At 35.9% G+C, this 26,338-nt stretch overlaps 2 protein-coding genes across 3 annotated transcripts in view; both read right to left on the minus strand.

The window, feature by feature from the left end:
* grinaa (glutamate receptor, ionotropic, N-methyl D-aspartate-associated protein 1a (glutamate binding)) overlaps window positions 1–10,999 on the minus strand; it is a 28,730-nt gene extending 17,731 nt beyond the window's left edge. The window contains exon 1 of the mRNA XM_077195740.1: window positions 10,798–10,999. The gene's annotated coding sequence lies outside the window, so the exon portion shown is untranslated. The remainder of the gene's footprint in view (window positions 1–10,797) is intronic.
* A 601-nt stretch (window positions 11,000–11,600) lies between these two features.
* On the minus strand, window positions 11,601–24,630 carry mapk15 (mitogen-activated protein kinase 15). 2 transcript variants are annotated; one of them, XM_077195723.1, is made up of 15 exons: window positions 24,530–24,630; window positions 24,184–24,314; window positions 21,755–21,853; window positions 21,574–21,603; window positions 20,894–20,984; window positions 20,572–20,702; window positions 20,312–20,475; window positions 19,578–19,717; window positions 19,364–19,421; window positions 19,100–19,237; window positions 17,669–17,774; window positions 16,727–17,024; window positions 15,063–15,154; window positions 13,469–13,612; window positions 11,601–12,039 (listed from the first exon to the last, which is right to left on the minus strand). In XM_077195723.1, exons 2-15 carry the CDS (start codon window positions 24,250–24,252, stop codon window positions 11,854–11,856), a joined length of 1,746 nt encoding a protein of 581 aa, XP_077051838.1. In that variant the 5' UTR covers window positions 24,253–24,314; window positions 24,530–24,630; the 3' UTR covers window positions 11,601–11,853. The 2 variants fall into 2 exon arrangements, with proteins under 2 accessions (XP_077051838.1, XP_077051837.1); XM_077195722.1 differs by having other exon boundaries at window positions 24,184–24,619.
* Window positions 24,631–26,338: the final 1,708 nt, after the last annotated feature.

Raw genomic sequence — 26,338 nt, forward strand, 5'->3', positions numbered from 1 at the left:
ACATGTACCTTGACTATTATAATATGTCTATAATTTTATATAAAGACAACCATAAAAATTACATTTTAGCATTTTATTTTATTTAGGGATGCACCGATATGAACATTTTGGCTGATACCGATAACCGATAATTAATTATATTTCAACGCCGATAACCGATATATTGGCCAATTAATCTAAATCCAAGTTTTTATATAATTTTTGAGAGCCTGATTACAAAAAACTAAAGTCTCACCATTGAAAGACATGTCCCAAGCGCACAATTATAATGTTCTCATTATAATTTTATGTAGCCGATATGACAGATTTGCGCTGCACACGTTGAACTGAACTGTATTTTCCGTTTTGAAGTGATTCCAATCATATTTGAAGCACTTCAAAACCATCATGTTGAACAATGCGCATCTGAAGTGTCTCAGCTGAAGGAAAAAATACATTATTTATCGGCTTTAATATCGGGCAAAATTTCTTAGCGGGCCGATAACGGTAACAGTAAAAATTAACATACATTGGCCGATACCGAAATGTTGATAGATGTATCGTGCATCCCTAATTTTATTCGTGCAGAGTAAAGCTGCACGATTAATCGTTAAAGGGTAACGATCTTGATTCAAACACCCACCCAATCTTATTCCTATGGCAGAGATTCACCTGCGTCTATTAAACCTTTGACAAGTACGATCACAGCGGACATTCAGATCTGCGTTCTGACCCAGAGAGAGCGGCTGTCATGTATAGATATGAGATATAGATGTAAGACATAAGATTGCATCAATTACATCTTTATACCATGGCGACAAGTGACTTAGTTGAATCATTAATTCAAGAGATTCGTTAAAAGAAGTCTCAATGAGTGAGTCATTGAATCATTCATTCAAACAGATTTAAAAAATAATAACGTAATTAAAAATAATTGAATATTTTTAAACAGACTGCAACAATATATTGTCAGAACCTCTAGTAAATGGCATGTTATTTTGTTAAACTGTCTGCTGTTACAAACTGGTATTTATTATCATAAACACACTTGTTTATAGTGCATAATTTTACTGCTACTTCACTTTATTATTCTTTTAGTTATTACTAATAGCAGCCAGCTAATAATTGAAATTCTCAATTAATGTTAAAAGTCGTTCAAATTATGATTGTCGATACTCATATTTAATCATTAAGGTCATAAAACCGGAACATGGGTGCATATAGATGATGACAGGAAGATTCAAAAGTCGAAGTAAAAAATCCAAATTTAAAGAAACCTACTGATGGAGAAAACATCAGACGTGTTTTTATCAACACACCGGATGTTGATGTTTTAAGGACAAATCAGCAAAAGCAAACAGCTAGAGAAGTCTGAGGATGTCTGATATAGTTTGGTTTAAGAAGGGTTAGAAAGGAGAGAAATCCTCTTAGGAGAGATGCGGTGGATAAAGAAACAGACACTCTCCTTGGCTACGTTCACAGGGGGAATTACATAAGCTACTGCTTCAGTGAGCTGAACACCAAACAGTTTGCATCAGTAGACAAGGTTACAGACTAGATGTGTTCGCTTATTTAACTGCATTCTTCCTAAATAAAAGTTGGGTTAAACTATGGGTTGGAAGCCACAGAACTCACTAACAGCTCACTGGTGTTAGTGTGGCCAGCAGGGGGCGCTCACCCTGGGCTCAGTGACGGGGACACTATACTGTCCAAGAGCACCGTCCTTCAGATGCGACGTTAAACCGAGGTCCTGACTCTGTGCTCATTACAAAAATCCCAGGATGTCCTTCGGAAAGAGTAGGGGTGAAACCCCAGTGTCCTGGCCCAATTTACCCCAGTGGCCTCTGTCCATCATGGGCTCCTAATCATCCCTATATACTGATTGGCTTTATCAGTAGCCGCGTTTCCATTAACCTTTAAATTGCGGATTGAATATACGCCCAATGGAAACATGTAAATTTTGCAAAAACGTTTTTACACTAGCATGAGGAGGTTTTTCGGGCAATTTGAAAAATAATGATCTCAAAACTGCAATGGAAACAGTTTTTGCACATTTACAGGTCACCTGACGTAGATGACGCGGTGTGTTTGGACAGAATATGAGGGAGTTCTTTATTAAATTCATAAAAGACAAAAGAATTACAGGATTGTAAACCTCAAAGAAATGCCACAATCAACACCTCAAAGCAGAAATGAGGAGAAACACCCAGAAACTCCTCATATGTGCGCTTATACTCTCGAGTATAAGAGTCTTTCCTTGCCATTAATAACTGGATAACACACACACACACACACACACACACACACACACACACACACACGTCTCCTTCGATTATTAATAATGGCCAGTGCGGTGGCTGAGATATACGTAAACCCACCAACATCCATCGCCATGATGTTTGGAATGACTTATCGCGAGAGGAAAAAAATTACGTTTTAGTTGCATAACATCGGTTAATGGAAACCCCGTCATTTCACATTAGTATTTTTGTCGACATTTAGAGAGAGAAAAAATCGCTAAAGTTTTGCGCAAATCTGTAATGGAAATGCGGCTACTGTCTCCTCTCCACCAGTAAGCTGGTGTGTGTGTGTGTGTGTGTGTGTGTGTGTGTGTGTGTGTGTGTGTGTGTGTGTGTGTGTGTGTGTGTGTGTGTGTGTGTGTGTTCTGGCAGGTGATCCGCACATTGGTGGATGTTGAGGAAATTCCCCCTTCTATGTAAAGCACTTTGAGTACCCAGAAAAGCGCTATATAAATGTAACAAATTATTTATTATTAAAACTAAAAACTTGGCTATTTTGTGAAACAATGACAGATGAAAGCAACGTATTATTCATAAACATGTAAGTTAAGCATAAAATGTATTCAGACATTCAGTGTTTTTGCTTTTTTTGTTTTTTACATGCAGTGTTTTTTCAGTGTTTTTGCTTATTCCAAAGCCTATACTAATAACTACTAATAAAATATGGCTCTTAAAATACGTTCAAAAGTTGGGTGTCCGTATGATTTTTCTAAAAGAATAAGTGTAAGCAAGGGTGATTTAAATATATCAAAAGTGACAGAAAAACTGGAAGAAAAAAAACTGGAAAAAATAATCATGGCTTCCACAAATATATGAAGCTGTTAGACAACATTGCTAATAATAATAAATGTTTCTTGAATCCTGAGCATCAAATCATCATATTATAGTGATTTCTGAAGGATCATGTGACACTGAAGACTGGAGTAATGATGCTGAAAATTCAGCTTTGATCACAGGAATAAATTACACTTTACTATATATTCACATAGAACACAGGCATTTTAAATTGTAAAAAAAAAAAAAATCACAATATTACTGTTTTTATTGTTGTTGTTTTTTTTTAAATCCAGCCTTAATGAGCAGAAGAGAATGATGAAATGTATCTAAACTGAAAGTTGCAGCTGAAATTGGTCGACTGATATTTTCTGATTTCCCTGAAAGCCTCACAAAGTTCCAGAGCAAATGTCTCTCAATTATTTCCATGGATATTTTGTCCATTCTGTAATCTATGGAACTATGTCAAATTCATCACACAGCCACGGCACTAGGCTATGCCACACAGCAGAATAATCCATTAAACTGGATCAAATGAGATCACCTTATATTTCTCCAAAGCTTTTTCCAAATGTAAAAAAACTTTAACTACCACCTCAGCATTTTATATCCATGTGGATGAAGACATTTGAAGTTAAATGTCATCCCCTTGCTCACATATACATGCGTTTTTACACTACACTGGAAGGCATAGATTAAACAACGTTATTAACATTACCCAAAATAAACTGATGCAGTTGCATAAACAGTATAAGTCATCATAGTTAGGGTAAAATTATATATGGGGAATGGAAACTACAACAAATATATATATATTTTGCATTCCCATTTGCTCAAAAAGCACAAGAAAACAAATCCAAGATAGCATTTTACAAAACCATCCAAAAATATTGAAATTCGAAAGATTGCTTACAGCAGTCAGAAGAGAGAAAGAAGCAGCTTTAAATACTTTTCTGAAATGTAATTCCAAGGTAATATAAGACAGATAATAGTGTTAAAACTCAAAGTCTGTGAAAGGGTTCATTACGTTGCTTTTATGCACGATATATCTGCCACCATGTTGGTATCAGCCGATATATGCACATTTTTAATGTTATCATTATCGGCCTGATAAGAAAATGTAGCCGATATATTAAAGCCGATAAGAAATGTATTATTTCCTTCAGCTGAGACACTTCAGATGCGCACTGTTCAACACGATGCTTTTGAAATGATTGCCATCACTTTGAAAAGGAAAATACAGTAAAATCCAACAAGTCATATCGGTATCGGCTATACATTTATAATGAGAACATCATAATAAATGTGTGCTTGGGACATGGAGAGACTTTTGTTTTTGTAATCAGGCTCTCAAAGATTATATAAATAAAAATTTGGATTTAGATTTAGCTGCAAATATATCGGTTATCGGCTTTCAAATATAAAGAATTATCGGTTATCTGTATCAGCCAAAATGTTTTTTTTTGCATTGGCTACAGGGTATAACCGAGCACTTACATGCATCCAGGATCATATAATGGCCAACAAAACACAGCTAACCAATGCACAGGTACTGAGCTAAATCAGATAAGATTAAAGCAGACATTTGTAATCAATCTCCATCAGATAAATGCCGTACTCCAGCATTACCGGTAGTCATTTCTACTGAAAAGTACCAGACTAATGTAATGCTCTGTGCCCAACAGAAAACAGCCACGACTCCGCAACTACCAGACAACAGAAGTGTGGTTTGCGTAGAAAAGGATCGCCAACACACGTTGCTTGATAAACTGTGTGTTTTAAGTTCTACAGCCGCTTACTGAAAAGCAATGCACAATAGCAATGTCAAGCAAGGCCGGGGAAATGGACATGGGTATTGAGCTGTAAAATATGCTGAGAGGGGTAAAGCTGGGATGATGAGTAGGCCTGAATGTTATCCAGGAAGGGGAGAAGGTGGTGACTTGGCAAATAGTGAGAACTGAAAACATCAATGTTCTATCAAAATAGAAAAATATTAAATCTAATAAAAATAAAATCTACAATCAAAGATTTCATTGGCAAATCTCACTAGGCTCCAGCGTCACAAGCGAAAGCACATGATAAGGGGAATGCCAATAAAATGCAACGTCATGCTGATAGAAAGCGGCAGTGGTTATCAAAGTCTTGCACATCAGACATGTGCGCAGATTGGTTTGTTTGGATGTTTTCTAACATGAATTTGACCAACACTGCACATGTTCTTTTGCTTGACAAAAAGAAACCATTATGGCAAGCCGTTTACTCATTTATACAACTATTTTATAACTTATTTTTTTAAATACTTTTTTTCCTTCTCAAATTCTCTCAAATTATTTCATTATTAAATAGATACTAGTATTTATTTATTAGATACAGTACTATAACTTATTTCAATAGTATCTATCTACTATGTATTCTAATTACTTCTGGTGCCTAGAACAGTTTTACTAGTTACTATTCAGTAGGTAATAGTATATAACCAATAGTTAGTATCTATTGTAGTATTTATTTATTGGACAGTAGGGCTGTCTTAAATTTAAAATAAAATAAAATCCACATTTGAATGCAAAAAAAGGTGCATTTGAATAAATGAAATGCAGGAGAAGCGATGATGATGATATAAGAGTTGTTGCGTTTTAATATTAACAAAATTATTCAAAGAACCCTTGTGATGTAAATCAAGTTTTTAATAGGGGTGGCACGATCCGCCAGTATTGGCCGATACCGATCCATTACTAAAATAATAATTAAAAAAACAGTGCCAAATTACCTAATAAACTGTATCTGTATGCCTCACTGTTGGGAAGAGACTGGGATTATTATTTTGTTAAAGGCATCAAAGCTTGACTTAAACATTATTTTCCTTACTTTGTAAAACAATACAGACAAAATATATACTATATAATTAAAATACATTTATTTTAAAATTTTAAGCGCAACTTTTTAATGAAGCAGCAACATATGATACATAGATTGGACAGAACAACTAAAGCTATCAATAAACTGCCATTGCGCAAAAGTATTGTAATATGAAAGGCTCCAATTCAGAGCGGCACGAAACCTTATGCGCTTCCCGTGCGCAGAATGATGCGCTCGAAGCAACATGGAGTCACGGCGCACACCGCCTCGCATTGAAAAGTTCAAAGCACAAAAGTAAGATATACATATATTTCTTTATTTATTCATTAGTTTGAGCCTTTTAACAGTTTTAAATTTTTCAGTTAATGTGAATGTGAAGAGCAATTATATCGCTGTCTACTCCAGTGTTGTGATCACTGAGGAGTTGTGTTGTGATCTAACAGACACAAGGTAGACAGTAACATGTGGAGCTCCAGCAAGTTAAAGTGCTTTTATGCAAACCATAGACCTTTATCTACATATCTACAGTATAATAATAGGAACATTGACTCATCTTGGAGAGAGTTTCATCGTGTTGACTGTTTTACCCGAGCGTGACGCGCTGTTTGAGTGCTGAGAATGACTGACAGCCGCCGCGGAGGGAAGCACTTAGGTGAAGATTAATTTAACGATTTAAATCTGTACCTCACATTAAACTATATGTAATGGCTTCAGAAATCTTGGAATACAGTACACGAAAACATTATAGTGCTTTATAATGTTTTTGTGCCTTTTGTGTTGTATAACAATAACATACGTACGTAGGCTATACAATATCGGATCGGATTTGGATGGTCTCGTCTGGCGATACCCGATCCGACAAATATTGCTAGTATTGGAGCAATACCGATACTGAGTATCGGATCGGCGCACCCCTAGTTTTTAATGTTGTTTATATGTCTATGTGGTATTTTTAACCATGTGCAAATTCATAAGTCAACACCATTGCTTAGTATTTTCTCCTTAAAACTGCAGGGAGCCAAAGACAGTCTCAAAAACACGCTTTGAAATCGTAATTGTTCTCTACTACATCACAAATGCTATGATGAACTATACCTTTTGTTGTTGTTCAAAGCATTTCTGTGAGTCCTAACCAGATGCTAAATAAACCAAGGGTGTCAAAATTACATTCAAGCTATTTTAAGGCATGGAATTTTTTTTTAAATATGTCATTTTTGTGATTAGAGATGAGTTTTAAAGGATAAAATGATTGACAACAGGGGCACTTTAATGCAATGCATTAATATAGTATTAATTACAGTATCTTGTGGCCTCAGGAGACAAACCAAAAGCTTTTCTACCTAAATGAAATCATGCCTTTTAAATTAGAATAATAGTAACATTTTAGTATAAAATTCGAACAAGTTTCTTTTAGCCATTTTGGCAGGCACAATATATTTACCAGCATCCATCCCAACTGTTACTAGAAACATTTCTTATCACACTTAACAAGTACTAGTGTCTAAAGAATGAGTACTAGTATTTAATGAACAGTTAGTAGTTAAAACGAAAAATGTATTACAATAATCCACTATTGGATTACACACTATTAATTAGGGCTGTAGTCAACCAAAGAAATCCTTAGTCGACCAAAGTCTTGTCCTGCGCAACGATTAGTCGACTAAAAAAAAAAAAAAATACGCGATGTTTTGATTGAACATTTTTTTAACAATTGTCATAGAGCATTTATAAAACAACAACGAAAAAACATCAAAAATACATAAAACTATAATAATAAAACAATTCTTTGAAAATTCTTTTTTTTTTACTGCAAAAAGTGAGGAGCTCTGTCCTAGGTCTATAGTAACAGTCACAATCGCGCACCTGACCACACCACACGCTACAAAAAAATATAACTGCTATCTGCCACAATGAAAAATCTTAACAAAAGCTGTCGTTTATACAGGCTGTATATTCTTCTTTACTTTCAAAGCTATGGGTTAACTTTTGTCCAGCCGATCTAGGAGTTTTAAAACAAACCCCCCCCCCCCCCCCCCTTAATAAAATAAGGTTTATTTTCGTTTTGTTACATTATTTAGGCTATTTTCAAATGCGACAAGTGTACAAATAAAAACAAAAACATATCAAGAAAACACAATCTATTGAGTCAGCATGATAAAGCCATTAAAGGGACTGCTCACGTCTTTTGCGCGCTCAAGTTCGATTTCAAATGTAGGCGCGCGGTGTGCGCGCTCATGATGGAAGCAACGCGGTCGCGGTGCGACGCGCTCTTTTTTTTCCAAGTGCGTCCACGCCGCATCGAGATAAAAACATATAGTGTATAAAAACATAAAAACCGAAAACAAGTAGCGTTCTAACTGAATGAATACAGCTAAACTACCTACCTATATCCCTTACTGAGCACGAAGCAGCAGCGCAGCCAGCCACAGGTGCGAACCGAGTGTTCTGTGTGTGTGCGCTATAGTGATGTGTCGTTCATGAACGATTCGTTCATTTTGAACGAATCTTTAATATGACTCGGGACTACCGAGTTGTCTCAGAGAGTGATTCGTTCATTTTGTGTCGACCGCGCATGCGCATTGCGCAACATATGGGTTCTGAATCTGTACTGGAAACAGAAATGATTAGTTCATCTCTCTCGAGTCTTCGGGTTCGGGACGGGTTCGAGTCTTTCGTTCTTCCTGTCAGTCCAATAGAGGAAAGAGAAATGATTAGTTCATTTTTTCGAGTCTTCGGGTTTGAGTCCTTCGTTCTTTTGTCACCGTATTGAATAGCCTACTAATTTACAACCTTTTTACAAACAAGCACATAGTTAAGGTATTAAATATAATAGTACTTAATTAATGTATAATATATAATAAAACATACCACAGATGCACAAGAAACATTTAGAAAAGAGAAGGACAGGGACAATATAAGATGGAAGTTTTATTTTACAGATAATGTTTTGCACATATTTTGTATTTTAATTCCTAAATATAAAACAATATACATTCAGACGCAGTCAATAATACGAATATAATGTTGTATTTGATGCGAGATACCAGCGGTCACGTGACAAAAGAACGAAGGATTTAAAACCCGAACTCGAGACTCGAAGAAAATGAACTAATCCTTTCTCTGTCCGGTACTGACAGCATAGCCTCTATGGACTGACAGGAAGAACGAAAGACTCGAACCCGAACTCGAGACTCGAGAGATGAACTAATCATTTCTCTTTCCGCTACTGACAGCATAGTCTCTATGGACTGACAGGAAGAACGAAAGACTCGAACCCGAACTCGAGACTCGAGAGATGAACTAATCATTTCTCTTTCCGCTACTGACAGCATAGTCTCTATGGACTGACAGGAAGAACGAAAGACTCGGACCCGGTCAAACCCGAACTCAAGACTCGAAAGATGAACTAATCATTTCTCTTTCCGGCCCTGCTGCATCACACACGGCACGGTCGGCCCAGCAGACAGATCCGAGTCAGACACTGGCGAGTCGACAGCTAATGTCTCGAGACACGAGAGGAGAATAACCTGATAAATATGAAGTTGCAAATGAAAGAACGTCTCGGATCAGGAGGTGAGGTGAACTAACAGAATTAGACTGCAATAGCCTGAACTTAAGACCCAACAACTAATCAATTAATAAAACATTTCGGTTTCTTATAATTTGGCTTTGGCTGCATTACCCTATAGTTTATTTTTATTCTTTTTACAAATGTAATCAATATTTTCATAAGTACTAGATGTGTTGGGATATTTAACATGCCATTTTAATTATATTATGCTGAAATGAACGAAATGAACGAAATGACTCGAAAAAAGATTCGATTTTTTTGCTGAACGAGACTCAAAGATTCGAGTCAGTAAAATGATCCGAACTTCCCACTACTAGTGCACTAAACTGTGGCGCTGTTACAAAATAGCCTAAATTAAAGCATTTAAAGTTGGGGATAAACCATAGCCTAATTATATTTAGAATACAGTAATATATAACTGCTTATAAAGGAATAAATATCAAGGAGTAAATCATTGAAAATTTCTTTCTATTGGTAAAAAAAAAAAAAAAAATGCAAATGGTCGACCAATAAGAATGTCAGTCGACCAAGACGGCATCGACCGATTAGTCGACTAAATGACTAAAGTTGACAGCCCTACTATTAATTACGAAATAAGACTAGTTAGGATAGGAATACATGTTAAAACGGCTTGCCACACAGATTATGTGATCAGCAACAGTCCATTCAAACTATAACGTTACTAAATTACTATAATTAGGGCGTAACTGGAACCCATATCATAGATTTTTTAAACATAAAAAGAGCAGAAGTGGCTCCAATTACTTAAGATTTGACACAAAAACCCTGGAGGTTTAAATAAACCATTTTAATGAGACATATGGGACACTGATGTAAACATTTAAATACCACACTTTCCTCTATTCAGCAACAAATTTATGTCAGGAGGATCCCTTCCTTTCATATCCATTCAAAAATGTAAAATACAATCTATAACTTACTTCAGTAAGCCATGTCATTAGCTCATTAAAAGCAGGATTAGGCTAGGCTAACCTAACAATAAATCTGTCTTAATCTTTCTGATATAACGGGCGGCCCGCTGAATATATCGTTATTATTATATGAACCAACCACATTTGTTGTAACATATCTAATGTTAAACATAACAAAATGACAGGATATAATGATATCTCTAAGACGACAAAAATGACAGAGCTTGTTGTAAACATAATTCGCTTGAAAACATAAACCTTGATTTTGCGCACCGCCAAACAACATGACAACATTAGCGCCATTTCCATCCACCTGCGTTATTCAACCATATTCGGGTAGAAATTAGCAAATAAAACGCGCTGACAGAAAACTAGACAGACTTACCCTTTAGATTAGAAGACGCTCAGCAAAATACAACGTTTGTGTTTTAAATAACAGCAGAAATAGAGTCCGTGTTTGTTGGTTAGTGTTGACGCTGTCTGCAGTAATGCGCGTCTGCTCTGAATCCGTTAGCCACGCCCACCTGACCGAGAAGTCACGTGACACATGAGAAACATCCTCGCAGTGTTCACGAGACTTTCCCATTGCGTAATTGTTGGAATGTTCTACAAATATCTACAAGATTCGAACATATGTTTAAAAGATAGGACAAATATATAAAGGAGACAGAAAAATTCATTTTTCTAGATCTCGGTGACCAAAAGTGAGACGCTGAGAGCGAGAAATGGGCTTAAAACTTAAATATTATTCAAACCAACTAGTTTAGTGTTATACAATTTCCTCTCTTGCAGATGGTAAATAACTAGTAAGTTATTCATTATTCAAATGATCAAATAAAACAGGCAAATCGGTGTACGTAAAAAGGGAGAATTGATGACCAGTATGTTACTTATATTAGTATGAAATATATTAATTTAATTCCAAAAAAAAAAACATTTTAGTTAAAAAAAAATCCGCTAAAGTAGTGGTTCTCAAACACTAATAAAAATAGAAATAGCAATAAACTAATAATTCTCACAAAATAATATAACACTAACAAACACACACACATATATATATACATACAATAAACATTTGTTTGGCAGCCTTGGAGGCAAAACGGTTGAGAACCACTGTCATAATAACCTTAATCATTTAAGTTTTATTAACTGTTAAAGTTTTATAAGCCAAGAACATGGACACGCATATTGCAAAGATTTTCCCTACACATGTTTAATAAATGTTTTCACCACATATTTACAAACAAGTCGTTGACACCTGAATTGAAAGTGATCAGAATAAAGTCATTGGCAGCACTAATCTGTGAATCTTCCACAATGGCCATAATCTTCACAGCATGTGATGACTACATAGTTTGCTTTTCATGTGAAATCCACCATTTTTATTTGGTCTGGGAGATTCCAATGACCGTCTCATGATCTCTAACTCCACTCTTTACACTTAGTGGCAGTTCTTCAGTAGACTGTCCAGTCCGGTCTTGCTGATAGTCCCGTACGCCTGAGAGTAACTGCCTAGTTTTGCACGAGGATCCCCGGCTGCAGAAACGTTGGAATTACTCTGGAAAACCTTCTTGCTGAACCTCGGAGGAAGCTTGGCATCACGTGAATGTGAATTAGACCGCTGGTTCTGCACAGTGAGATATTAAGACATCATTAAGCATGAGACATAGCATGAGACATAGAATGTAAAGTGAAGTATTTTAGGGCAAAGTTTTAGCATAACTAAAAATGCACACACTTAGACATCCTGATGTGTGTCAAAACAGAGGGATTTTCAATATGGCACTGCTTTCTATGCTTGAAATCAGGGTTTGAAATTAACTTTTTTACTCACCAGCCAATTTGGCTAATACATTTTTAAGTTACTTCTACTAGCCAAAAAAGAAAAGGAAAGAAAAGTACCAGATTAACTACTTCACAGTTTATATATATATATATATATATATATATATATGCACTACCGTTCAAAAGTTTGGGGTCAATACGATTTAAAAAAAAATAATACTTTTCTTCAGAAAGGACGCATTAAATTGATCAAAAGTGACAGTAAAGACATTTATAATAATAATTAATTAAATGCTTTTCTCTTGAACTTTCAAAGAATTCTAAAAAAAATTTTACTCACGGTTTGCACCAAAATATGAACTGTTTTCAACTGTGATAATAATCATAAATGTTTCTTGAGCATCAAATCATCATATTAGACTGATTTCTGAAGGATCATGTGACACTGAAGACTGGAGTAATGATGCTGAAAATTCAGCTTTGATCACAGGAATAAATTACACTTTACTATATATTCACATAGAAAACAGCTGATTTACATTGAAATAATATTTCACAATATTACTGGGTTTGTTTTGTATTTTTAATCAAATAAATGCAGCCTTGGTGAGCAGGAGAGACTTCTTTTAAAAACATTAAAAATATTACCGACCCCAAACTTTTGAACGGTAGTGTATATATATATATATATATATATATATATATATATATATATATATATATATATATGCATGTATATGTATAAATATATTATACATATTTTAGTTGACAAGATCAACACATCACAAAGAACATCGGAAAATAACAATGTCTTTTCTGTTAACCAAATACTTTTTAATCTTCGCTATTGCTTGAATGCAAATGAAAAAGCGTGCCGTTATTTGTTGTGTAGTGACGTGTGTGTTAAAATAAGCCAGATATGAGCAGATTCTGTGCAATACACTGTATTTAATATATAATGATGAATCACGAGTTGAATATTAGCGCTAAATCCGCGCAGATTTGTCTTAAACGAACTTCCCCAGCAAAGTAAGTTAATAAGCAACTCACCAAATTGGCTAGAGATTTGACAGTGTAACCCGCCACAGTTGATTTTTACTTACATTTGGCGGGTCGGTGGGTGTTCATTTCAAACCCTTCTTGTAACATATTCAGTCTCAACCAATGACTTGTGTTGACAGGTTCAAAGTTTCCAGGTCAGAGTAAACAAGAGTGTTTTTATGCAAACTGGAAACGTTTATGGTGTAATAGACAGATTTTTCTCTACTCACCAAGCGAGCAGAGGTGACGCATAACCCGGGGGAAACAAACGGTTCGTCCTTGCGAAGCAGGGGATTATTATGAGGCTGTGCGAGAGTGAGAGAGAAAGAGTGTGTGCGTCCCACAGGGGCCGAACGACCTCGGTGCTCCACATCCTGATGAACAAATAAAACATTTAAATGATGTTACCAACGTATAACCATAAATTATATGAAATGTTTTAACGGTGCCCCACTATGCTAGTTTAGTTTTAGGAGTCTCCTATAATAACTTTACATGCTTCCAAGGTCAAAAACACTTTAATTTTCTCATAATAATCATTGCAGTCAATCAAGCTCTTTTCTCTCAGATTCTGAAATGGTTCGATAAAGGATTCAGTCTCTCTAAACTCCGCCTTTCTCAGAGCGTGCTCTGCTCTGATTGGTCAGATGGTCCAATTTGTTATGATTGATCAGAAAGCAAACGCTCATTATCATACTTGAATCTCAGCTCTTGATATACACTGATATAAACAGTAAGGATGGCGTGGGTTTTACCGTATCAATCTCATCAAAGTGGATTTGCTTTGTCAGCAGAAAAACGCGTCTTATCGACACGAACAACACGAACCAAACTCTTCCAGTCTCAGATACACTACAGTGTTTGAGGGCGGAGCTAAGATTACGATTTGCCAATTCATACTTTGCACGTGACGTCACAAGTATCGGCTGGCGGGCAAGAACGTCGTTTTATAGCAACGAAACCCAGTAAACTAATCAAGGATCTTGCCAGGACGTCGCCAGTTTTAATATACAAAAGTTGGTGTTTTGAGGTGTAACGACATGCCAGATAGTTGTTGTACGATTGGATGCACTATTATTCAGCATAATCGGGTTAAGAACGTGCATGTAAACGCCCTCATTCCCCGAAAGTGAAGGTAGAAACGGACTGAGCTTTCAGCATCTGTCGCTGCATTAACGCCGCGTTCTCTCAGAGACGACGATGGATATAACGGTATAGCGACGACTATCTTAATTTACTGCCTTAATATTTCTCTTGTGGACCTACATTAACTTTTTAAACAAGTTTTTGAAGCTGCTTTTGATTTTCACAGATGGCAGAGTTGTGCTGTTCGTGAACTAAAGACTTTTTAGTGATATTATTAATATTTAATAATTGTATTGTTATTAGTGTTATTAGTGTCATTAAACGTTTTGTTAATGTGCTATGGAAACAAAATAGCCTCACTATATAATTGATTGTAGTATTGGCCATTTTGTGAGCGTTTGTTGCCCGCCAGGTATCCATGGCAGTCACGTGATGGCAAAGTATGAATTAAGGCCATTAAGGCCACAATTTGTTACATTGTTACATAGATATGTTAGAGAAGTAAGACTGGAATTACTGACGACTCTTTTCAGGCAAGTCAGAATTGCTTCTTTCTTTTAGGAGACAAAAACTCCATTCATCTTTGATCTTTTTGATGTACTTGCAGACATTTTATATGCACAAACAGCTCTATTGCACACTGCATGAAAAGTAATTTCCTAAAAAGAATAATAGGGGCATTTTAGGTGTTAAACAGCTCTTATCTAAAAGTAATATGGGAGAGGCAGTGTTACGCACCACAGGCCCATCCGCTCCAACACCAGTCTCCTGATTCCTCCTCCCAAACCGCTGAGGAGGAGACGGAAAGTGGGGCGGCTTTACTGAACCATCTGGAAAATAAATGCATTATGCCTTTTATGACTATCCAATGAGTAATATACTACCTTTCCAAAAAATTTTGAGAGAATAACTTCTGCTTAAACATAAAAAACAGTATGTTATTACAATACAAAATAACTGTTTTCTATGTGAATTTATCGGTTTATTCCTGTGATCAAAGCTGAATTTTCAGCATCATTACTCCAGTCTTCAGTGTCACATGGTCCTTCAAAAATCATTCCAATATGATGATTTGATGCACAAGAAACATTTATGATTATGGTAACACTTTACAATAAGGTTAATTCGTTAACATTATTAATGTATTAACTGACATGAACTAACCATGAGCACTACATTTGTTATTTGTTAATCTTTGGTAATGTTAGTTAATAAAAATACAGCTGTTCATTGTTTGTTCATGTTAGTTCACAGTGCATTAACTAATATTAACAAGATTTTTGATAAAGTATTAGTAAATGTTAAAATTAACATTAACCCAGATTTATAAATGCTGTATAAGTGCAGTTCATTATTAGTTCAAGCTAACTAATGTACTTAACTAATGAACCTTATAGTAAAGTGTTACCATGATTATTATCATTGTCAAAAATCGTTTTTTGAGGAAAACATGACATTTTTCTAGGATTCTTTGAACAGTTCAAAAGAACAACATTTATTTGAAATAGAAATATATTGTAAGATTATGAATGTCTTTACTGTCAGTTATAAAAAAATATTTATTTAAAAAAAAAATCTCACTTATTTCAAACATTAGTGTATATTCTATAACATCATGAAACCAGGACCTTCATTGACCGAAGCTATATGTGTATTGCACATAATGTTGTGTATAAGGCCGCATTTAGATTACATGGTTCAAGTGACCCAATTCCCATTTTTTTCTCCCATGATCGGAAATGACCCACAAACATATAAACAGGAAAAAATCTATTCTCAGATCGGTTTCTCAGGCCTCATTCACATGTGGAAATAAATCTGATATTAATTGGATACATGCACTGCACTGCGCCTGCCATGTAAGCGGACTGATCGGATATTCCCGTCAACACGAGTCGTACGCCATTAAAAAAAAAAACGGTGGAGAATGATGTCATAACCGTGATCACATGACTCAGGCTGCAACAAGGGCCTTATGAGACCAATGTTTTGCTGACCATTAAAGATGGTGCGGAAAGCAAAAGCTTGTATTATTATTTAATTATCATTCGGCCTAAGCTTTACCGGGTCAGTACGTTTACCTTGGGTTGTTTCGCCAAAAGTATAGTGTAAATGCAGATATCAGATATGGGTATACTGAATATATATATATATATATATGTGTGTGTGTATATATTTTTTTTTGCATGTGTGTCGTGTGTGACTTTGTTTTATGTGTATACTTGCATGCTGCAACCAAATTGCCTTCGGGAAATGAATAAAGATGAACTGAACTGGGTCACTTTTAAAAGAAGTTGTAAGCTGGTCGTCCAAAAACTCAGATATAGTCAACATATTGAAGACCTGCAGTGTAAATGCGGCCTAAGCGCATTCAATGAATGTGACTGTAAAACAGAACTCACTAGGCACGTGTGTGATGGGGTTATAGGAGGGTTTGCCTGCGTTGGGGCTCAATGTCGGGCTGGTGCTTTCGTGTGTTTGCTCAGGCCGACGGAGAGCTTTTGCAGCTCCAGTTCCAGTATGGCTCTTCTTATCACTGGGAGATTTCCTTTCACGCTCTCCATCTACAAAACCCTTGCCATCTCCCTCTCTTTTGTCCAATCCACTGTCCTCATCCACTTCTGCAGTCTTCTCCTCTAATTTCTGCCTGAAATGAGGTTGTTTTTGCATATGCCGACTGGCTCTTTTCTCCAGGATCATCTTTTACAGGAGAAAATTGGAAAGAAAGTCATTTTTAAGCATTTGCTATTATATTATGGAGTCAAGTTTAGTATGGAGTACCGCAAGGCTCAGTACTAGGAACGTTGCTTTTCTACCCATAGGATTTTTTAATGTTTAATAATTTTTTATTTGATAAAAACAGTAAAATCAGTAATACAATTCACAATAGCTGTTTTCTATGTGAATATATATTAATATGTAATTTATTCCTGTGATCAAAGCTGAATTTTCAGCATCATTACTCCAGTCTTCAGTGTCACATGATCCTTCAGAAATCACTATAATATGATGATTTGATGCTCAAGAAACATTTATGATTATTATCAGTATTGAAAACTGTATAATATTTTTGTGGAAACTAATGCTTTTTCATTATTATTTCATAAAGTGAAAGATCAAAAGAACAACATTTGAAATAGAAAAATTTTGTAACATTACAAATGTCACTTGTTTCTTTAAAAAAAAACTGTCACTCTGACACAGCATTTGTTAACATAACAAAGAAATCACATGACTGTGTGCACTCATAACATTATGACTCTGCTTGAGGGAAAGAATGAGGACAAAGGTCAAAATAAATCTGTGAAAACTGAGGAAATAATGAAAGAAAAGTTTCCACTCGCCTCATAGAGTTTGTTTCTGTACTGAGTAACAGAGAGTTGGACGTCATCGTCCACCGGCAGAATGACATCATAGACCAAACGAGGCTCTCTGGCTGGGTTGTGAAATCTTGCATGGAATATTGAAAGAAGATGAATATTTTTACTGTTTTATTATTCAATCATCTATTTACTAATTCATTTTCTCGTTTATACTCATTTAATAATTATAAAACTCAAACCATTAGTCAATATCACTTACAGCCAAAAGGAAATACTAAATATCTGTAATGAGATACACTCAATAAATAAATAAGTTTGTATTTTAGGCGGAGTTTTAATTTTGGTTAAAATTGCCAAAAATAATGTCTCAATACTGTAGCTACTGTAGTCTGTAATTGGTTAAAATCAACAACTTATAATTTCTGGTTAACATTAATTAACAGCCATTCAACAATAGCAATCATATTTTGATTTCATTAATATTATTAATTATTAAGAAAGTAAACAAAGTCAATTTTGATTTCATGTTGACATACAGTAGTGGTTAAGAGTGATGTTCGTAGGGGATTTTTGTTTTTAATGACCCTACAAGTTTGATTAAACCATAAAAATATGAGGCCATTTTTTAAATATTTTTAAATATGAGGGAAAAACAAAACACTAAACTTGGTTAAGGTATTCATCCGACACAATTATTTGACAAATTACATCTAAAGTTTTTTTTTAATATGCAAAGAAAATTGAATAGAAAAACATAAGAAGACTAAGGAAAAAGCACGCATTGACAGTTGAGTAATTTCTTTGACAGCCTGGATAAAAATTATATCACACAATTTGGCATTTTTCATTGCGTTATTATCATCACAAATAAAAAAATTGACTCCCAGTATAACTACGGAATATGCTTTAACACATTTTTAATAACATTTGAATAAAGGGAATATTTGAATAAATTTGACTAAAATACATTTTTCTAGGCTGGACATTATTTTCGGCCACTGCAGTACATTATTATTTACAATAGGGATGTACCAATATGAAAATTTTGCCTGATACCGATAACCGATAATTCTTTATATTTGAAAGCCGATAAACGATATATTGGCCGATAAATCTAAATCCAAATTTTTATATAATTTCCAGAGCCTGATTACAAAAACAAAAGCCATGCCCCAAACACACAATGTTTCACTTCTTTTTTGAAGTGATTCCAATCATTTAAAGCATTGCAAAAGCATCATGTTGAACAATGCACATCTGAAGAGTCTCAGCTGAAGGAAATAAAACATTATTTATCAGCTTTTAAATGTATCGGGCAACATTTCTTATCAGGCCGATAACAATTACAGTAAATAGGAACATATATCGGCCGATACCAATGTTGGTGGTCGAAATATCGTGCATCCCTGAATTACAAACATTTAATAAGACACTACAGAAAGCGAAACGTACTTGGACACATAAGGGTGCTGGAGAGCTTCCTCTGCACTGAGTCTCTTGTCTGGATTGAAAACCAGCAGACGCTGCACTAAATCAAGGGCGTCAGGTGGAACTGATGCTGGCAGAACCTCATCTAATGGCACCTGTGGTCTAAACACACATCCACATCGAACATGATTATCATGTCAGCAGAGTCGTCATTCAAGTTCAGCTAAACAACCATTCATAGAGGGAATTCTGCAGGCAAACTGTTAAACATTAGCATACTTAACATACCTAAGCAGCATTCTCTGAATAACAGAAGGCCCATACTCTGATCTGATGGCCAACACATCTGTTAAAAAAAAAAAAAAAAAAAAAAAAAAAAAAAAAATCGCACATAGGCATATTAGTGAAGGTTTGTGTTTTTTAAGTAACTCTGAACACACTTGTGGGAAGTTATTTCGGTTGTTGTCTGTAAGAACAAGCCTCATGTGAGATACGAACTAACCCTCTGTAGAAGGATGTGGAATTACGCCCAGGATTTTTTCGATTTGATTAATGGTAGACGTCCCAGGGAAGAGCGGCTTGCCCAGGAGCATCTCTCCCAGAATGCAACCTATGCTCCACATGTCCACACCTTTTGTGTACCTGCAGGAAATAAAGGATTCATTATCATAATATTTTATTTATTATGATTAACACATTATAAGAAGTTATGTTATGCTCTTATACAAAGTCTTGATGTTGTTTTCAGGCTCTACTAGAACAGGTTTTCCTGTTTGAATGTTGATTATTTTCCTCATATTCTCCATTGTTGCGGCTCCTCTCTTCCCAGTCTGTCAGTAACGCTCTGTTTACTTCCTGCCTCATTAAGCCCCGCCTTCTGAATAGCACACTGTGCTCTGATTGGTCGGCTGGATCAGTGTGTTGTGATTGGTCGATGGCTTCGAGTGTGTTTAGGAAAAGTCCCGCCCCTTACCATAACCACCAGTTTAACTCACTACTAAATAACTCAACCAGGCCCCGCCCCTTTATTCTGCGTATTAATTATTATAATGAGGAATATTGTGACGTGTTTGTTCCCGGAAGAAACTCAAGACTACAATGGAGGCGTTTCAGGAGTTCAGAAACACTGACACTGATATAGAGAAGATCTGGAGCTTTTTCATCCTCAAACAGCAACATTACACAAAGAAGAAAGTTGGAAAAAAGCATTATAGGTCCTATTTAAAGGCCACGCACCTGATGGATCCCAGGAGAATTTCGGGGGCTCTGTACCATCGTGTCGCCACATACTCGGTCAAGGCAGGATTCACCGCATCCTCTTGGATCTGGTACAGGGATCTTGCCAAGCCAAAGTCGCACAGCTTCACGAAGCAATCTGAGTCTAGTAAGATGTTGGATGGCTTTAAGAAATAAAAATACAGAAATTACTTAAATCAGAATTTCAACTAATTTTCTAAGCATGAAGTAATTATTAAAAGTTGAGTACAATGACATACCTTTTGGTCCCTGTGAATAACGTTGCCTGAATGAAGATATTTTGTTGCTTTAAGAAGCTGGTACATTACATAACGCTTATGAATGTCTTTTAATAGACTTCCATTCTTTATAACTGCATGTAGGTCTGTGTCTGAAAAGAAAAGATTAGTTGGTATGAATAAAGTATGAACAAAAATCACCTACTGCCACCATCAATGTAATAATTACTAACTCTTTAAGGCAAGAACAATAACTTGGAAATATGAATATTGCCATAAAATATAGCCTAATTATTTTTTATCAAAAGGAAACACAGTGTGAAGTGCAAATTTGCACTCCTACCCATGAATTCAAACACGAGGTAAATGTCTTTGTCGTTTTGGGCTCTGATGACATTTAGTAATTTAACTATGTTAGGATGATCCCCAAACTCCTGCAAAAGAGAAAAGAAGAGGGAAATTATTCATAATATACCTTAACTACACACAGAACTTACTTTTTTACAGTTCTAAAGTGTTTTTAACAGTTTTATTCAGCCAGGACAAATTAAATGAATCAAAAGGGACAGTTCACATTTATGTTACAAAATATTTATATTTCAAATAAATGCTGTTCTTTTGAACTTCCTATTCATCAATGGAAAAAAAAATGCATCACAGTTTCCACAAAAATCTGAAGGAGCACAACTTTTCAACATTGACCATAAACATAAATGTTTCTTGAGCATCAAATCATCATATTATACTGATTTCTGAAGGATCATGTGACACTGAAGACTGGAGTAATGATGCTGAAAATTCAGCTTTGATCACAGGAATAAATTACACTTTACTATATATTCACATAGAAAACAGGTGTCTTACATTGGAATAATATTTCACTATTTTTACTGTATTTGTGATCAAATAAATGCAGCTTTGGTTCGCTGAAGAGACTTATTTTAAAAAACAAAACTTTTGAAAAGTAGCTTCAATTTATGGATTAAAATGAATGTGGATTCCTAAGTTTGGACATATTCTTACCTGGAGGAGCATAATTTCTCTGAATGTTCTCTATGGGAAAATGGCAGAAAGAAATGTGAAATTTAACCATTTTTTAACAATTAATAACTAACTTGCTGTACCTTCACCTATTCACACATAGAACGATTCTATAATAGTACAGTATAATATAGTAAATGCTAAGTTTTTACTCGTGTCTAACCTGAGCATCTGTTCGATTCCTAAAGGCATCAAAGATTTTCTTCACAGCGACAATCTCTCCTGTTTTTCTGTCCACCGCCTTCCACACAATTCCATACGCCTGTGAGAAACAGATTTAAAAGTACGCTGTAAAAAACAGCTGATTGAAAGAAAACAGACCAGGTGTCTTGGAAGGGTTGCCATAAAACTTATTTGTGCAAACTGCAGTTTCAGTTTATTTACTGGATTGATAGATGAGAGATCAAGCACAGTTTAGGACACCTGTGATGTTTACAGACTGACATTATTATTAATCTTTAGGGTGCACAATCATTTTTAAAAGGATAGCTACTTCATCCAAAAATTTAAATTCTTTTATTAATTACTCTCCCTCAAGTCGTTCCAAACCTGTAAATGAACAAATGAAGATATTTTAGATGAAATTTGAGAGCTTTCCGTCCCTCCATTGACAGCTACGCAACAACTTTGATGCTTCAAAAAAATCATAAAGGGATTGTAAAACTAATTCATATGAATTGAGCGGTTTAGCCACATTTTCTGAAGAGACTTGATCGCTTTATATGATGAACAGATTTAATGAAGGCTTATCGCATATAAACATTGATCAGCGAACATAAAAAGAAGCTGAGAACGAGAATGAGAACAAACCTCTTGCAGAAGCTCATACTTGCTGAACCTCATTGGTTCTCGCAGAAGCTCAAACGTGCTGCGTAACACAAGAATGAACCTCATTGGTTCTCGCAGAAGCTCAAACGTGCTGCGTAACACAAGAATGAACCTCATTGGTTCTCGCAGAAGCTCAAACGTGCTGCGTAACACGAGGATGAACCTCATTGGTTCTCGCAGAAGCTCAAACGTGCTGCGTAACACGAGGATGAACCTCATTGGTTCTTGCAGAAGCTCAAACGTGCTGCGTAACACGAGAATGAACCTCATTGGTTCTCGCAGAAGCTCAAACGTGCTGCGTAACACAAGAATGAACCTCATTGGTTCTCGCAGAAGCTCAAACGTGCTGCGTAACACAAGAATGAACCTCATTGGTTCTCGCAGAAGCTCAAACGTGCTGCGTAACACGAGAATGAACCTCATTGGTTCTTGCAGAAGCTCAAACGTGCTGCGTAACACGAGAATGAACCTCATTGGTTCTCGCAGAAGCTCAAATGTGCTGCGTAACACAAGAATGAACCTCATTGGTTCTCGCAGAAGCTCGAACGTGCTGCGTAACACAAGAATGAACCTCATTGGTTCTCGCAGAAGCTCAAACGTGCTGCGTAACACAAGAATGAACCTCATTGGTTCTCGCAGAAGCTCAAACGTGCTGCGTAACACACGAATGAACCTCATTGGTTCTCGCAGAAGCTCAAACGTGCTGCGTAACATGAGGATGAACCTCATTGGTTCTCGCAGAAGCTCAAACGTGCTATGTAACACAAGAATGAACCTCATTGGTTCTCGCAGAAGCTCAAACGTGCTGCGTAACATGAGGATGAACCTCATTGGTTCTCGCAGAAGCTCAAACGTGCTGCGTAACACAAGAATGAACCTCATTGGTTCTCGCAGAAGCTCAAACGTGCTGCGTAACACAAGAATGAACCTCATTGGTTCTCGCAGAAGCTCAAACGTGCTGCGTAACACGAGAATGAACCTAATTGGTTCTCGCAGAAGCTCAAACGTGCTGCGTAACATGAGGATGAACCTCATTGGTTCTCGCAGAAGCTCAAACGTGCATGCTGCGTAACACAAGAATGAACCTCATTGGTTCTCGCAGAAGCTCAAACGTGCTGCGTAACATGAGGATGAACCTCATTGGTTCTCGCAGAAGCTCAAACGTGCTGCGTAACACAAGAATGAACCTCATTGGTTCTCGCAGAAGCTCAAACGTGCTGCGTAACACAAGAATGAACCTCATTGGTTCTCGCAGAAGCTCAAACGTGCTGCGTAACACAAGAATGAACCTCATTGGTTCTCGCAGAAGCTCAAACGTGCTGCGTAACATGAGGATGAACCTCATTGGTTCTCGCACGTCAAGCGAACATGCTTGAGCTTTCAACACAACTGATGTGTGAGTTGAATGTTTATATGTGAATAAAAGCCTAAATATAATTTGTTCATCATATAAAGCGGTGGTAGTTGCGTAGCTGTCAATGGAGGGACAGAAAGCTCTCAGATTTCATCTAACTTAAAGATAAACTAGTCTTACGGGTTTGGCCGTATTAATGACAGAAATTTCATTTTTGGGTGAACTATCCCTTTAACTTCTTTAAAAAGTATAAACAGAAGAATCAGTCATCGGCATTAGTAGTATTAGTACAGCAATTCTTCCAAGCATATCACTACTGTGCAAAACAACACATTACATAAACAATAACCCATGATATTAACTCAGTCTTTATCTTGGCACTTTTTAAAAACACAGAATAGATAACTTACCCCTTTTCCAAGTCTTCTCTTGATGTCATACTTCAAGCTAATGTGTTGTTCCACCTCTGTGATGTTCATCCCGTCTTTTACCTGTTTTTACAACTTACGATGTTTTGATCATGGCAGGAATAAAATCCTGGCTGTTTCAGGAATGCAGGTTTGTCGCAATATATTTAATACATGAAAACTTCACTCGATTACCTAGGAGTTAACTTTTCCTTAGTGATGTGCCGAATACAAAACATCTAAATACGCCTTAATCTTAATCACTATTGACAATCCAAACATTTAAACGGAGTTACATAAATTCTAAACCCGACCTGTTGAAAATAACAGCAAGTGTTTATGTCTTCGCCATTAATATCTGCGGTCGAATCGATGAATCGATGGCCTGCTGAAAAGATATGCATCACTTGGTTTTGTCATTGTTTGTCACCATAGAGACGCAACTATGCAAAGGACGCGATCTCTTAAAGGAGCCGCACGTTTTCTGAAGGTGGGGTCACGTGATTAGCAAAATTTCGATTGGTGCTCACTGCAGAGCAAATGGGTGGAGCTTACCATAGACATAATACAGATAATCTCTATTATGTCTATGGAGTTTACGCCTAGCTCCTCCTCGTTTGAGCGCTCCACAAGGAAGCGTAACTCATTTCGCGAACTAGTGGCTATTAACATAATTAACATAATTTTTAATTATTGGGGACATTTTTTGTTTTATTGTTGATGCGCAGAGATAGGTAAAAGTAACAATACGACTTACATAGAACTGGAGATGCTGGCATAACCATTGGCACAACTCTCTCAGTTTGTGTAAATCTACTTAGGGATTAGAGTATTTATTTTTTTCCCACATGTCTAGTACAATTATGTGTTTTTGTTTTATCAATACAGTGTATACTTTTTTCATGATATACCCCAAAAGGATGGAATTGAAATGTGACAACGTGCCCCATAGGTGGAGTAGCCTACATTGTAACATGACAGCTTAAAATGTTATCTGATCTAATAATATATATATATATAAATATATATATATATATATATATATATATATATATATATACAAGACAAACTAAAATATTTTCTCAATAAAATAGAATTATTAACTTTTTCATATAAAATAATGGCATTTTTTAATACTTAAAAATAAACTTATTTTTGAGTTTGACAACAAACACACCGGAAAACACAGCTATACAGCATAGTTCAAAACATAATTAATAATTTCTGAACATTGACTTATTTACATTTTTCTCATATTTTCTTAGTAAAATAAAATCCTTGGTTGCAGCATCATCCTGTGAGTTGGGATGAGAATCATGGTAAACCATAGTTATTGTGATTTTTTAAATTTTTATTATTGTATTGTGCTTAATGTTTTTATATTTTGTATTTTGCATGGTTTATTTTTATGCTTTCTTGTTATATGCTAATTGGTTTACTGTACAGCACTTTGGGGCAACTCTGTTTTTAAACGTGCTTTAGAAATAAATTAATAAAATAAAAATAAATTTTGACTTAACTTGTGTACTGCACAGACTATTCAGATAGCAAATCATTGTAATGTGTGTTCACCACATATTTTAAAGTATACTAACAGTATAATAACACAAAAAATGTCGCCATTAAGTTAAAATTTCGATCTGACGAAGAGCTTCATTACGTTCATTTCCATGTCTATTTATTAAAAGCTTCAAATCAAGCAGAATTCTCTTTCTGTTCTTTTATTCCAGGATTCGCCGCCTTGTCCAAATGAAACCTGTTGCGAACAATCGTTAATTTTTAACGGTAATGAAAATGAGGCTGTGAGGGATGGACATATCTCTTCAGTGGTTTGTACTATTATTTAACGTGTCTTTGGATTGTTCTGCTTACGAAACACTGCAAAAATATATTTTCAAGAGATTTCAGTAGACAAAAAAAAAAACAGAGCTGTGAAAAATAAGTGATCTACAGCTTTACACATCTTTTTACAGAAGACGCCATTGAAAACGCAGCAAGTCTTTCCCTCACAGCCAAGAAGCGTTCGTACCGGTCATGATCCTGCTGTGAATAAGGTCTATTACCACTTGAAATTAAGTATTGGTGGGATAGTCCAACCAAAAGAAAGGATTCAATATGATTTTTGTACACATTAACATCACACATACAACTGGGCAAA

This window comes from Siphateles boraxobius, unplaced genomic scaffold (genome assembly GCF_051911475.1).
Source record: "Siphateles boraxobius isolate OS27281-9 unplaced genomic scaffold, OSU_SipBor_1 35, whole genome shotgun sequence".
In the NCBI taxonomy this organism is placed as follows: domain Eukaryota; kingdom Metazoa; phylum Chordata; class Actinopteri; order Cypriniformes; family Leuciscidae; genus Siphateles; species Siphateles boraxobius.

What these genes read in the sequence shown, in the direction of transcription:
- mapk15 (XM_077195723.1), bottom strand. Translation starts at nt 24,252, where the DNA reads ATGAACATCACAGAGGTGGAACAACACATTAGCTTGAAGTATGACATC. An exon ending in GAGAAATTATGCTCCTCCAG is followed by an intron (nt 20,985 to 21,573) that starts GTAAGAATATGT and finishes TCTCTTTTGCAG; the next exon opens with GAGTTTGGGGATCATCCTAA. An exon ending in TTGGAGCGGATGGGCCTGTG is followed by an intron (nt 13,613 to 15,062) that starts GTGCGTAACACT and finishes TTTGTTCATCAG; the next exon opens with GATGTGGAGCACCGAGGTCG.